Below are 15,428 nucleotides of genomic sequence, written 5' to 3'. Positions count from 1 at the left end.
CTTACTCATTTATTCATTAACTTAATAATTCAGTAATCTTTGCGTACCTACTATATACAGTATTCTTGGCACTAGGATTGCAGTGGTGAATAGGGCAGATGCAGTTACCACTTGGCTGGAGGAAATAGAGAACCAGAAAACAAACAAGTCAATCAGTTGATGTTAAGCGTTGTACAGCCAGAACAGGATAATGAAGGAGGGGGTGATTGGTGGGGTGCTGCTTCCCATGGGGGTGTCCCATGACATCTGTGTACCTAGTAACAAAAATAATACAAATAATAATATTATTGGGAAACACATAGGTAGGGGTGGAGGTGTGGAACAAAGAACAAGCTAGAAATTAGCAGGCATAATAGTCTGCCTAAGGAGGATGAGTTTGGGGGAATATGAAATTTAGGCTTAGGGGAAATCGAGGGCAGGGTAGGGCAGAAGGTAGTAGGACGGACGTGCCAGTGGGCATGCAGAGGTTGGTGCACACATGGTGTGTCAATGGACTTTCCCTGCTCTCAGTGGTAACGCAGTTGCCACTTGGCTGATTAGTTAGAACTATTGCATCTTGTACTTTGGGCTGTGGTATTTTAGGAGCGGCAATAACATTTCACAGCGAACTTGTAATATAGTAATTATTTTTCTGTTTGTCTTGTTTTCTTCATTAGTCATTTTGGTGTGTAAAAGTTATACATAATGTGTGAGCACTTCTGAACGGCTTGGTTTTCCTTCCCAACCCAGCACATACTCTGTTTTAATTTAAAAGTGCGTGAGGGAGACACAGTAATCGCACCTTAGTGGGATCCACAGGCAGGAGGTGCAGCCTCGTCAGTACCTTCACGGCTTGTTAGTCGTGCTCCCTGGGGTTTCATTTCAATAATGAAATGACTGTTTTAAGCGCAATCCCTGGAACCTGCCAGTCTTTCCTTAAAGACCGAACAGAGCCTTTGCTTATTTTATAAAAACTGGGAAAATATACTGGCAAGAGACTTCGCTCTCTTGGGCATTTATTTTATGCAACACTTTGATGCCCATGCACTTGGGGCTACAAGCACCGGGAGGAAACAGACGGGGCCTTTGCTGCGTCCGCTGTTGCGTCAGGTGTCTGACAGCCTCTGCAGCAGGTTGTTTTCATGGCTTTACAGTGCGGCTGTATTTTCATGAAATATTACAATCATAAATACCATCTTTTCTTTTATAGGAAGATGGCATTCCCACAAAGAGAGCACGAAATGATGAATCTGAGGTATATCTAAAGGTTTTTGTTTTTGCAAATCACTTATATTGTCTACTAAAGACCTTGATGATGGCTTGCGTTTGTGAAGTGCTGCTAATTTTCCCCTGCGAGACTTTTCTGTGCAGTCTGATGTTCCTCCAAGTATCGCTTTAAGGCGCTAGTGACGATGTTACCATTTCACCATTTTTTTCTTGTGGTAAAATAGACGTAACAAAGTTGACCGTTTTATTCACCGCCCACCTTTTTAAGTGTCCAGTTCAGTGGCTTTAAGTACTTTCACATGTTGTGCAGCCATGACCACCGTCCATCTCCAGAACTGCATCTACCCAAACTGAAACTCACTTGGGAAGCAGCCAGCGTCCATCCCCACCTCTTCCCAGATGCTGGTAGCCACTGTTCTGCTTTTTGTTACTAGTTTGACTGTTATAAGTGCCATTGCATTTTATTGGGTTGGCCAAAAAGTAAAATAAAAGTCACATTTTTCATTTTCGCCCATAACTTTATTGGATATTTTGAGTATGTCAGCTATCTCCCGCGATTGGTGTCCAGTGGGTAGGGGCCAGGGCTGCTGCCGAACATCTTCCAGTGCGTAAGACAGCCCCACAGCAAAGAACTGACACCCCAAGGTGTCAATAGGAACAAGAAAATTCACAAACCTCTTTTGACATGTTTATCAGTCCCAGCACCTTCTTCAAACACTAAACAAATGTTTTGTTTTTTTTTTTTTGGAATTCAGTTGCATTTTTACCTTTTTTTTTAAAAAAATGAAGCATAAAATGCCAAAAATGTTGATTTTTCCATCTTCAATGTTAAAATGGCTGCACAAAAATTTACCAATTTTGATGGTTTTTTTTAATGTACATTGATATGACAGCTGTCACAATACAACCTAACAAAATTGTTTTGAATTAAGTTAAAGACAATTAAGCACTACTAGAGCCATTGTACGGAAAAAACTAAATGAACTTTTTGGCCTATGCAATTTAAGTGAAAAACCAGAGTGAATCAGGAAATGGACCCAAATTTTAGTAGCAAGTTATTTATCATGCTAGATAGTCTAAAGTAAAGGTACTTAGGAAAATTGGTCCGTTTATCATCTTCTTATTGCATGGGAAAAGATGTTTTGAAGGCTGTTTTAGAATTTAGTCTTTAGAATCAAGTCTTGGAGATTAAAAAATATATACCAACTACATGCTAAAATACATATGTTCTAAATAGATCTTTTAAACATATGACTGTCAAGCCTTTAATGTTCTTGACTTAGGACCAGAATATTTGATTGACATTGTCATCCCACCTCTTGCTGTCGGTCGCTGCCTTTTTATCGTGCTAGTTCCAGGCAGCTTCTCTGCCTTCTTTTCCCGTCCCAACCTTATTTCCATTCATTCTCTTCTCCAGTTGAAACTTAAAACCTCAGCCTTTCCATCCACTTCCAAGCACAGCTGTGGGAGCTGTTTAACTCCTTCCATCTTTGCCTGCTGTCCATTTTATATAATATTTTCCTAAACTGGAAAATGGAGAACTTGTGAAAATCTTAGATTCTGGGTGCCATTTCATATCTACTAAATTAAAATCTCTGCTTGGTGGGAGCTGGTTAGTCTGCACGTCTACACCGAAGTCCCCAGGCACCTGCACACACAGAAGTGTGAGCACCACTGCCCTCGATGTTGGGTGAGTAGTCACTCGGGGGCTTAGGACTTTACAGCTTCCTAGAGACTTTGTGTGTTAACCTGGAAACAGTTGTTTCTGTGGGAAAAATGTGTTATTCTGAGTTCATACAGCTAACTTAGAATTTACTTTTTAGAACATAGTTTATATGTGAGAGACGGTGTGACTTGAGTTTTTGATTTGTTAAGGTTCTCTTCCCTTTCACCTACCTCTGCCCCAGGTAACCACTATTCTCTCTGTATGAGTTTGGTTCTTTTAAAAAGTTTCCACATATAAGTGATACCATGCAATTACCATGCAGTACTTGCCTTTCTCTGTCGGACTTATTTCAGTGAGCATGGTGCACTAAAGGTCCATCAGTGTTGCTGCAAAGGGCAGGATTTCCTTCTTTCTTCTCATTAGTAATATCCATCGTGTATTGTATCACGTCTTCTTTATCCATTCATTTACTGGTGGACATTTAGGTTGTTTCCATATCTTGGCTATGGTGATTAATGCTGCAGTGAACATTTAGGTGCATATATCTTTCCAAGTAGTGTTTTTATTTTCTTTGAATACATACCCAGAAGTGGAATTGCTTGATCATAATTCTGTTTTTACTTTATTGAGGAACCTCAATACTGATTTCCATAGTAGCTGTACCAGTTTACGTTCCCATCAACAGTGCGCAAGGGGGTTCGTTCCCCTTTCTCCACATCACTGCGATTTTGATTTGCGTGTCCTTGATGATTAGTGATGGTGAGCACCTTTTCATGTGCCCTGTTAGGTCTCTGTGTGGTCTGCTTCAGAAACTCTCTATTCTGTCCATTTGTTAATCAGGATTCTTTGCTTTTTTCCCCCTGTTTTATCAACTTTTTGTGTCTTTTGGATATTAAACCCTTATCAGATTTATGATTTGCAAATATCTTCTCGCATTCCATAGACTGTTTTCATTTTGTTTTTCTTTGCAGAAGTTTTTTAGTTTGATGTAGTCTCATGGTTTCTTTTTGCTTTTGTTGCCTTTGTTTTTAGTGTCAGAAATGGTTTATTTGATATTTTAAGTTAGTAGAAGGAAAAAGGGGTGACTTCCTCTCATTTTCCCCCAAATTTACTGACTGCTTTTTCATATCTTATTAGTTTTCCTTTCTGACTAATACGATAAAAATAGAAGGGAAAATGGAGAGGTAGTGAAGAACTGAAGGAGAAAGAAAATGTCCCTGGCCCATACCCAGCTTTCTGAATTGAAATGTGTCCGCCACCTTATATCTTTGTGATTGACAAAATTCAGCAGGGCATTATTGCTTTATAATTAATACTAATGTTAGGATAACCAGAGTAACACGGGCCTTACAAAATTACAGGTCATACACATTTTAGCTGAAGCAAGAAATGAAGGCTTGGTAATATGCTCCTAGTGATCAGGATCAAAATGGTGAGGGTGAGTGTGACTTGCAGGCTAAAAATTGAAACCTCATCTCTTGTTCTTTTGACCTAATTCAAGTCTCTGTGAGTGGTTTTGGTAGGAGTCACTGAGTCAAATAATTGTCACCAGCTTGGTCTTCCCTGTCATTTCTGACTATGCATCTGCATGCATTTGTTCTCTTAGAGCCATGCTTTCAGGGATGAATACATCCTGTGAACCTCTGCCATTTTTTTAAACTGCTACTTCAGACATATTTAAACAGGTGCTGGGGGACCTCATGGAAGAGCGTAGGAAAGGACACATCACGGCGGGACTGTGTAAGGTTGCTAGGAGAGGTAAGAGACACGCTCCTCAGGAGCAGTCGAGAACTCGTTTTGGCTTTGTTCTTTATTAGGAGCTAAATGTGAGTCATAGGTCAACATTAGTCGTATCTAGAAAAACTATCAGTACTTTTGTGGCTCAATTAATACCTATGTTTAATTGTGTAAATGATATTCTTTGAATTAATCTGCAGTGATGGTTCACTAAGAAAGCCCCAGATTATTATGTACCCGTGTTTTAAACTGGGTCGTATATGAAAATTTCCTGGAGAGCTTTTAAAAACAAACAGTGCCCTGGCTCTCCCTCTCCCCTCCCGTCAGAAAACCAATTGAATTAAAATATGTGAGAGGCGGGGTTCTAGGAATCCTTTCCTTCTTTGTAATTGGTCAGAGCTCTCCGGGTCATTTTCATGTGTGGCAGGATTGGGAATAGGTTATTTAATTACAGCTTCTCAAATGATCTCGAAGGACCAGGTTTTGGGGGGAGGGAGGTTAATTCTAATCTCTTGTGAACTAATAACTTTAAAAAATACAGTCAAAGTGAATTATTAGAAAAGTGTAATTTACGTTCCAAATTGATGTTATTAGGTTTGGCAGAAATAGAAATTACTCCGTAAAATTGCTATAACTGTTTCTAAATGAACCAACACCTCGCAGATTCGTCCTGCTCTATGACCACACTTGGGTAGCACTGTTTTAAACTGTTACTTTGCCATTATAAGTTGCTAGTTACTGATATCAAAATGGCATGCTAGTCAGCTTTAACCTTAACACTTTTGTAGGAAAATATACACTATAGGAAATTATTTTTACTCATCATTGACCCAGAATCTACTTTGTTTTATGCACTTCGCAAAGTTCAGAAATGATAAAAAGAAGCAATGGTCCTTTTGTAACTTTAGGGAACCAGAGACAGTAAGATAGAAAGATGCGTCTAATTCTTTGTTAGCTTTATAACTGACTACCTATACCATTATCCTTAATTTTACATCTCAAACATAACTTAAATTTCAGTATTGTTTTGTAATTTTCAGAATACTTTACTTTATAACTTACTGTATACTTTTATTTAAATTATATGATTGGTCTTTGTAACAACCTTGTGTGGTGAGTAGGTCAGTGATTATTACACGTACTTTACAGATTGGAAAATGAGATATGCAGCTTACATGGTGGACCTCATCTCTCCTATTTTAGTTTTGAAAATACAAAATTGGAACAAGTTTTCTGACTCTATTTCTGTCACTATACCCCAAGGTATTTCCAAAAATGTAGCAACTTTCATTGTGCAGTAGTGGTTGCGTGACATCATGGCTTAGATTCTTCTGCTCTGCTTTTATAGATAGCTTCTCTAATTGTTTAGGAGAAATTTTTAGGCATAGGCAGATATTTCATGCAGATTCTTAACTTTTTTTGTGTGTGTGGAAAGAAACTAAAGCATTCTTCAGGAGACAAGTGAAAAAATAAAGAATAGGTAAAAAAATTAATTTTCTCTCTTTTTTTTTTAACTGCAGAATTTGTTTAATATGGTTGTTGAAGTACCTCGGTGGACAAATGCTAAAATGGAGGTATGGCTATATTTAATTAATATCAAATGGAAATGATAATCATGATGTAGAAACTTTGTTTCAAGTTGTATGCCATAATATTTTGAATTTGAGATGGTTGACAAACTTGTTTATAATGAAAGAAATTGAAAACGTTCTTGTAACTTATTTTGAATTTAATTTCCAGAAGCAAAATATTATTCAAAGCTGAAATTATACTTCAGGGAGAATGTTTTCCATTTTTGCCTCTCTAGTTTGTTTTACACATATTTAATTTTTCTTGACTCCTCTGTCTTTGAAAGTGACAGATATTTTCAAAGTTTACTTAAGTAGATTCTGAGATGTACAAGGTGGGGACAACAAAAAAAACAGAATTATCTTCTGGCGGGTGGGCCCCTTGTAGTACAGGCTTTCCGCATGAGGTGAGTGTTGTAGGAACCTGTCAGTATCAGTGTACCAGCTGGTGTTGTTGTGAGAGGCTGTGTTCAGCTTCAGGTCATTCTTTTTGAAGACACTTTCAGTGTGTTTGACCGTTTCATGACAGGGATTTACTAGCTCACCTGTCTACACTATGATGGGTATTCAGCAGTTTTTGACCAAAAGGTCACAGCCTCCATGCTCCACCCTCCCGATTCACCTGATCTTGCTGGAGAGACTTATTTTGGTTTCCCCTGACCAAAAAAAGGCAGACATTTTGCTGATGTGGAAGAGGTGAAACAAAAAATGGCAGAAGCACTAAAAGGCATGAGAATCGAGGAGTTCAAACACTGTTTTGAGCAGTGGGAAAAACATCTCGGTAGGTGTATTGCAAAAACATCTCGGTAGGTGTATTGCATCAAATGGAGAATTCTTTGAAGGGGACTGAAATTTAAACATGTAAAAATAAACACACAATTTTTTAATAAATAAATATTGGGATTTTGGGGGGTCCCTCCTCATATTTTGTTTATAGACACCACTGAAACTTACTTACTTGGGGCTTATGACAATTTCAGTTTCTAAGGACTCGATTCTTCTTTAGATTTTGTTCTACCAGGATTGAAAGCAGCTTCTTGGCCATCTCTTGATTTGTGAGCACTAAGAGCATCTGTTGCTCCCCTGGTTAGCTTTTTTGAACAATCTTTTACATGAAACATGAACCTGTAAAGAACTTCTCTTTTGCCTTTCAGAATTTTATTGTTCCATCTTTAATTAGGTGAAATCCCCCATAGTTCTGAGTGAAATTTAATTTATGGCACTTATTTGTTTAGTTATCTAAGCCTTCTTCTACAACTATGGAATTCGTGGCAAGTAAAATTTCAAGTATTTGAATTAAAAACTGTTATATACATTACATTTTTCAGAACTTCTATTTGGAGAATTGTCATTAATTTTACCATGTCCTGGTAACATTTTTTGAGGGGGGGTTAATATTTTCATAGAAAAAAGTTGGCCTTGCTTCAACTGTATTGTTTCATCATTCTGCTACTCTCCACCTTAGCCTAATTTAAGCATTGTTTATTCAAACATGACATCTGCTATTTTTGTTTATTTTATACGATAGTATTTTTCCCTTTTGCATGGCAATTTGGATGTTTGGTAAAAAGGTAACTTGGATATGAAATCACTTGATGAAAATCTTTACATTATTTTTTTTGTAAGATTGATGGTAAAAAGCCCGACATTAGTAACAAAACAAGTTGAATCATCTTTATTCTCTTGCCATTTCAGTTATTTTATTTGTGTTAGAAATAATGAGTGCATAAGTGATGAAGTGCCTAAACATATAATCCGATATTTTCTTCCCAGATGGTTCTTCTTCTTTTTTTTGTAAAGGTTTTATTTATTTATCTTTAGAGGGGCAGGAGAGGGGGAGAGAAACATCAATGTATGGTTGCCTCTAGTGCATCCCCTGCTGGGAACTGGCCTGCAACCCAGGCATGTGCCCTGACTGGGAATCGAACTGTGATCCTTTGGTTTGCAGGCCCGCGCTCAGTCCAGTGAGCTACACTGGTCAGGGCCCAGATGGTCATTCTTGCACAATACTCTGAATGAGGAATAGGAACTGGCTTAATTTATTTTAAAGTTTCTTTGATCAGTAAGTTGGAATATAACTTTTTAGTCTGATAATAGCAGATCTTAAAAATACTATTTAAAGACAGGATTAATCTTTTCTCTTCCTCCTACTCCCTTGTCTCCATGACTGGCTTAGATTGCCACACAGGAGCCATTGAATCCCATTAAACAAGACGTAAAGGGTGGCAAGCTACGCTACGTGACGAATGTCTTTCCTTACAAGGGTTACATATGGAATTATGGTGCCCTCCCTCAGGTAACATTTTTGTTGTAATGGTAAAACTTTTCTGTCTCCTGCAAAAAATTGCCTTGTAAATCCTGTGAACTACTTGAATTTAAATTGGTACTGAAGACTTCAGTTTGAGAGATTTGTACATTTAAATTTTTCTAATGTGGAATTTTATTGTATCAATAAATTTTTTTGAAACTGTATTTATATCTGTACTCTAGTTCTTGGAGTGAGGCATATAGAACACTCACACTGGGCACTTTGAACACATTTCTTTTTCCTGCCTTGGTGATGAACGTTCAGTGAGAAGTGGCTTTTCTGCTTTCTCTACGGTCATTTCTCTGAATGTGACAAGTAATGCTTTTATATATTCATATATAGTAGCATGAATTTTGTTTCTTAAACTCTAACATTAATTTTTTAATTATTAACTATTTTCAGGACTCATCATAAATTGAGTTAGATGACAGTTATTCACTATTATGAACTTCTCATTTTCAGTGGGAAACAATGAAAGCAAGGACTAAAGAATGGTGAAGAGGCATTCCTATTAGAAAATGGCACTATTTACTTTTCCTTTATTCTTGTTTTCTTCTTTTATTTCTCACCTCTGGGAAGTGGTAACTATTTCCAGATTATTTACTAAGTAAAATTCAGAATATTCAGAATCAAATGGCTGCATTTTGGGGACATAGAGAAGCATCTTCCTTTATAGTTATAAAGGGCATTAGACGGTTTGTCTATCTGGATATTTTACTGTTGTGTTAGTTAATTAATTAATTAATTAAATTGTTGGGGTGGCACTGGTGAGTAGGGTGAGACAGGTTCCATTCTAAGTGTGCATTTCTGTGGTACGTGATCTGCACGCTGTATTGTGTGCCCACCACCCAAAGTCAGCTCTTCTTCAGCTTGAAGTTCCAGGGTACTTTGGGGGAAATATCTGCGGAAAGGGGCCTTGCTTTATCCAACTCAGCAACACAGCTGCCCACGTAGAATAAACATTCACAGGAGAAGAAAATTGTTTTCTGAAGAGTCAGGCTGCCTTTGATGCAGTTAGACCACCCACATGGATACGTTCTTTGTTAAATAAGCACTTTTAAAGTGACTTGCTAAGAATGAGAGCGTCTGTTAAAACTCTGAAGGCAGGGTTTCTGCACCCCAGGTGCCTAAGTAGACATTCTGTTTGACATGGTGAAAGAGTAAAATAAAATTGTTTAAGGGAAACCGTCTGCATATTAAGTGACTAAGAATATAGGTTTTGGAGTCAAATTGCCACTCACTTTCTAGCAAAGCAACCTTGGGCAAGTTACTTACTTTGCCTTTCTTTGCCTCACTTTCTTCATCTGTAAAACAGAGATGATAAAGTACGTACTGCATATGGTTGTACTGAGGTTCAGTGAGTTACTTCAGCTTTAGCTTAGAATAGTGCCTAATGGGTGGTAATCACATTATTATTGCTGCTGATACTTTTATTATTATATGATCTTTTTTCTAAAGGGACTTGTAGTCTCATGGAGGTGATTAACAGTTAAACCAGTGGTTACAGAAGACCATAATAGGTGCTACTCACTCATCTCTTAATTCTAAGTTTTGTAGTTTGTCTATTTAAAGAACTGATCATTTTTTACTTCTTTGGATGTGTTTGAAGTTTCAAGATGCTTTACTTGCTGTTACATTAGTCTGATAGGTACAGTGGTTCCTACTTAATTACAACAGAATCGAACTACAGTAGTTCTTACTGTACCTTGTATTTGCTGTTGCCTACCAAAATTTCACACTCCACACAGTGTCTAACATAACATTCTAAAACCATAAATTTGCTATTGTTACTCTTGTATGAGAACACTTTAATGGTTTCCTGTTGCTAAAAGGGTAAAGTAAAACATTCATAACGTGGACCCCAACCCTGCGTAATCTGGCCTCTGCTCTTCCAGCCTCATTTTGCAACATCTGCCCTTCCTCACTTCCACTCCACCATTATGGCTTCTTCAGTGTTTCTCATTCCCCTTGTCCTTTCCCCGCCACACCTTCATGGAGCTGTTCATTCATTCAGTACATATGTGTTAAGTGTCTGATGTTTGCCAGGCAATGTTCTAAGTGATGGAGGTAAACTAGTGATAAAAGGGACAAAAATTCTCTTAAGACTTTTATCCTGGACCGAGACAGACAAAAAATAGTTTTAAAAAATATACTACATCCATGGTGGAGTGTTGGAGAAAACTAAAGTAGGAAATGGGACTGGGATGTTCTGGGATTGTTGCAGTTTAGGTAGGGAGAGGCCTCGGTGAGAAGGTGTTACTTGAATGAAGACCTAAAGGAAGTGAGGGAACAAATAGTTGGACACCTGGGGGGGGGCATTTGGTAAGAAACTGAGTACAAAGGCCCCAGGGCGGAAGTGGGCCTCGCTTGTTTGAGAAGCAGAAAGGAGGCCAGCATGGCTAGAGTGGAAGTGAGGAAGAGGAAATCGACCCGTATTCCCTTTTTACACTGGTGACTTAATTTTATTTTTTATTGAGGTAACATTGGTTAGTAAGATAACAGTGTCAGGTATACAACATTGTATACTGCACACTATACTATTAGTGCACACTAATACTGCACACTACAGTGCAGTATTTATCTGCACTAGAGTGTGCTCACTGCCAAAAGTCTAGTTCTCATTTGTGAACATACATTTGACCCCCTTAACCCATTTCACCCTCCCTTTACTACACACCGACTAGATTGGCTCTTATCAGAATGTCAAGTAACAAATGCTGGAAAGGGCCTGGGGAAAGAGAGCCCTCATACGCTGTGGTGGGAGTGTAAACTGGTGCAGCCTCTGTGGAAAACACTGTTGGAGGTTCCTCAGAAAATTAAGACTAAAACTACCCTGTGATCCAGTCATTCCTCTTCTGGGTAATGTGCCAAGAATATGAAAACACTAATTTGGAAAGACACATGCACCCCTCTGTTCTTTGCAACATTATTTACGGTAGCCAAGATATGGAAGCAGCCTAAGTGTTCATTAAGATATGAATGGATATTAAGAAATGATGTGTGTATGTGTGTGTGTGTGTGTATATATATATATATATATATATATACACACACACACACACACAGTTGGATACTACTTAGTCATAAAAGGATGAAATAATGCCATTTGGAACAAAATCTTGAAGGTACGCCAAATGAAATACCTCAGGCTGAAAAGGACAAAACCTGTATGATACCACTCATGTAGAATATAATGGAAGAAATAACCAAACAAACAAAACAAAAACCCTCTGCCATTTTTAACCAGATATCTTGCTATTTTAAACCCAAACTGATATTGTAGTATGTGTGTGAGTGTGTATCTTCAGCAAATGAATACAGTACAAATTGTATCAAAGTTATTTAGCAAAAAAACCCCAACCAACCTAAACTGGTTAGTGTTTATAAAAAGTAGAAATTAGGCTAGTTGTTTATGTGAAAGGATATTTGCCTCATTGTCCATATTAAGACAGACTGAGCCTGTTAATGTGGAAGCAGGCCTCCGGTCCCATTTACGTTTTCCATCTCATCTCCAGCTCCCTCTCACCCTCCCACTGCTGCGCCCTCGCTGCCAACAGTGGCTGTCTCACGGTTCCTCCGATCCTCCAGGCACGCTCTGGCCGTGGGCCTCTGCATTCACTGTGTCCTCCGGCGTGAAACGCTCTTTCCCCAGGACTCTCTCTTGTGGCCTTTTCCATGCAGTTGCTCAGGAGTCACCTTCTTCATTATGTCTGCGCTGAACATCCTTTACAATTTAAACCCTGCCTCCTGTATTCTCAGTCCACCTGCCAGACTTTATTTTTGCCCCTTTTCATAACACCTACCAACTTCTAACAGGCTATGTAATTTATTATATTTATTGTTTATTCTTCCACTCAGAACGCAGACTTCACAAGGACAGGGATTCTGTCTGTTTTGTTCAGTGATGTGTTCCAGCTGCTTGGTTTAGTGCCTGGCACAGAGTAGGTAGTCATTAAATATTTGTGGAATGAGTAAATTAATTAATTAATGCACTATGTGAGTTTCATTTATTTTATAGATGTGTTTGAATTTTGCCGTTCTCTTAGGGTTTGTCTAACATTATGAATTTGTTCAGAGCAGTTACCAAGCCAACCGTGCTGGCAAGAACATTTCAGCAGCAGAATACTGTCGAAGGAGCAGTCTCTCCAGGAAGCTTGTGATTCATCACTGTGCCGTCATTATTTCAGCCCTTCAGCTGTCTAGACTATTTAATGTTCATAACTTCTCCCACACTAGCAGTCATGCCTTCTGCAGAGTTTGAGTGTGGCCTGGGCAAAAATCATCTTTTCCTTCCCTCAGTCCTTCCGAATGAATATTTAGATTGAGGAACACCTGGATAATGTTAAAGGACTAGAATCACTACATTCAAGATTTTTCTCAGCCTTAATGTAATTGTTGTGTCTATTATTTTGAATTTTGTTATGAATTTGGTTCCTTGACCCTAAGTATCATTTAGTACCACTTAGTATAGTAGCTGTATGAATAACCTGTGGGGGCCAGTGACTAACGCTCTCTAGATCTGCTTGTGCGCCTGTGTCATTGTACCACCCATCCGCCAAGGTTATTGTGAATATTGAACGAGATGATCAAAGTGTTTAGCCCCATGTGAGTTCTCAGTCATACTATCTCAATGGTGATGCTGCTTCTGATATTAGCTGCTAGTAGTGAGGCCACTGGTAGAGGCTTTTGCTTCAGATTGAAGCCGGTGAAGTACAGGGAGTATCTGCAGACAACTTAACTTCCTTCAGCTTGGTGACAGGAATTCTGGTTAATCAGGAAGTAGTTTTCAAGAAGCACCCATGTGTATGTACGCTTCTGTATAGGTCAATGATGTTTTAAAAGAGCCCAAAGGACCAGAGCACGGTGATCACGAACATGGGCTCCTATTTGTAGATTGTAAGGTAATGTTCTCAGACACCTGCACGAGAATGAGTAAGGTTTGTTTTAGTCTTGATCAATACTCTGTGAGCTGATTTACTTTTATAGCTTTATAGCCATCCTTTGGATGATTTTTAACATATTTATATTCCTGTTGATGGGTTGCTTTTCTTTTTTTTTATGCATTTCTATTCCAAACTTTTTCCATGTATGTAATATATATAGATATATACTCCTTGGTCTGTACCTGTGAGTCAAGTTGCTAAATTGTGAGTTACACACCTATTTTACTTTATTAGATATCCCCAAATTGTTTACAGAAGTTGGAATAATATATACACCTACCTGCTTCAGGAAGGAGGAACTTCTCTGATATTTTTGGATTCTACTTCTAGGTTTTCTGATTCCAATTATCCTCAATCCCACCTAGGTTTCTCCAGCGCATTAAGATTGATTTTACAGCATTTGTGGCAAATACTATACCATTTATTAACATGGCGTTCTTCAAGGTATTGCCTATGTCCTATTTATTTCTGTTCCAAAGTCCTGGCCCAGGTAGGCACTTCATGAATATTTATTGCAAGAATGGATGCCTGGTGACAGGTAGCAGAGAACAAGAAGCAACAGGGGAACAGTAGGGAAGAAGACAACTCCAAAGGAAATATACTTAGGTTCCAAGAGGGAAAAAAGGTATTTAAAAGAAGAGACCATGAAATAGAGTGAGGTTGTATCTGAAAATACTGGTATTCAACTGTTACCAACATTTGGGCCTCGTGACCTAATGATTAATAGCACGAGTTCTGATCCCCTTGCCGCCATTCAGAGTGTGTTTCCATTTATTTACCTGTAAAATGGGCTTAATAATGGTGCATTTCTCATGGGGTGTATGTGTGTATATGAGTGTGTGAGAGTGTGCGTGTGTATGCATCACTTAGAAAGTGTTTCTCAACTATAACCAGTATGTAAGGTTAACAATTAGTTTTATTCTTCTTATATTTTATTAGTCATATTAGTATTTGGAGTAGTGCAATGTTAGATTTGGTTTACTGATTTTTGTTTGGTTGTTTTTTTTTTCCAGTATGGTGGGTCCATTTTTTGCCAAATATCCTATAAATAGGACTAGAAGAAAAATACAGGGTGGGGCAAAAATGTTTACAGTTGTTCATATGGAAAACAATACAATAATTAATCAATACTAATGTAAGATTAAACCGTGCTTTGTGTACTCACAACTATTAACCTACTTCGGCCACACCTTGTGTTGGATTTTATGTAGGGTTCAGCTTGAAATAAGAGTGCACTTTTATTATTTATATAAAATTAGAGGAACCAAGTTTAGGTAATCTGAAATCCTAGATAACAGTCTTGAGGTGACACCGTCTCTGCACATCTTACAACATAAATCTGGTAAAGATAATTTTAGGGAATTTCTACAGTTCCATTTAGATTTAGGTAATTACGAAGCTTTGGGAGCAGGGTAGCACCTGGAACATATTTCAACTGGATAGCAAATTTCTGTTATACTACCTATTCATTTATCAGAGTGCCCGTATGTACTTGAATTTGTAGCCAACAAGATATAATCTTTTCAGTAAAGACTTGGCGTCTTCGTGATTCTGTCAAAGTCTTGAGATTTGGTGGAAAAGGTAGAGGCTTTTTTAAATGGAATGAAATGAGACAAAAATCGATTTTTATTTTCTTTGGTAATCACCGTCTTGTTCTCTAGTTTATGAAGGGAAAACTAGGTTCCTTTTGGTAAACGTCACTTAAAAAATAGGAGGTTTGTTTTCAAACACAGAAAGCCAGTCCCAGTGCTGTTCCCTGTTGAAGGAAGCAGCGAGTGAAGGAAGCAGCAATTGGGGCGACCATTGGAAACAGGGCGTAGACTGTGGGAGCATCCAAACCGAAAGGCCAAACGTAAACATGAATTTAGACTCTGACTAAACTTGGAAGAAGAGTGTGTTTGGAAATACCGCCCACTCTCAGATGTGGTTATACAAACAAATGAGAGACAGAGGGGAGGAAATACTATAAATATCCTTTAATTATTATTATGCTTACGGAT

General features: G+C 38.2%; 1 protein-coding gene across 3 annotated transcripts in view; it reads left to right on the top strand.

Annotated features, from left to right (window-relative positions):
• The window catches only part of PPA2 (inorganic pyrophosphatase 2), an 80,298-nt gene that overhangs the window by 15,999 nt on the left and 48,871 nt on the right, over positions 1–15,428 (top strand). For 2 of the 3 annotated variants that reach the window (XM_053657047.1, XM_037154454.2), the window contains exons 3-5: positions 1,190–1,234; positions 6,130–6,183; positions 8,354–8,473. In XM_053657047.1, coding sequence (XP_053513022.1) covers positions 1,190–1,234; positions 6,130–6,183; positions 8,354–8,473 — 219 coding nt within the window. The remainder of the gene's footprint in view (positions 1–1,189; positions 1,235–6,129; positions 6,184–8,353; positions 8,474–15,428) is intronic. The other variant, XM_053657046.1, reaches the window with a different exon arrangement.

Source organism: Artibeus jamaicensis, unplaced genomic scaffold (assembly GCF_021234435.1).
Source record: "Artibeus jamaicensis isolate MK-2021 breed Jamaican fruit bat unplaced genomic scaffold, CSHL_Jam_final scaffold_3222, whole genome shotgun sequence".
Lineage (NCBI taxonomy): Eukaryota > Metazoa > Chordata > Mammalia > Chiroptera > Phyllostomidae > Artibeus > Artibeus jamaicensis.
Note: the sequence above shows the minus strand (reverse complement) of the source record. Positions and strands in the feature narration are given on the sequence as shown.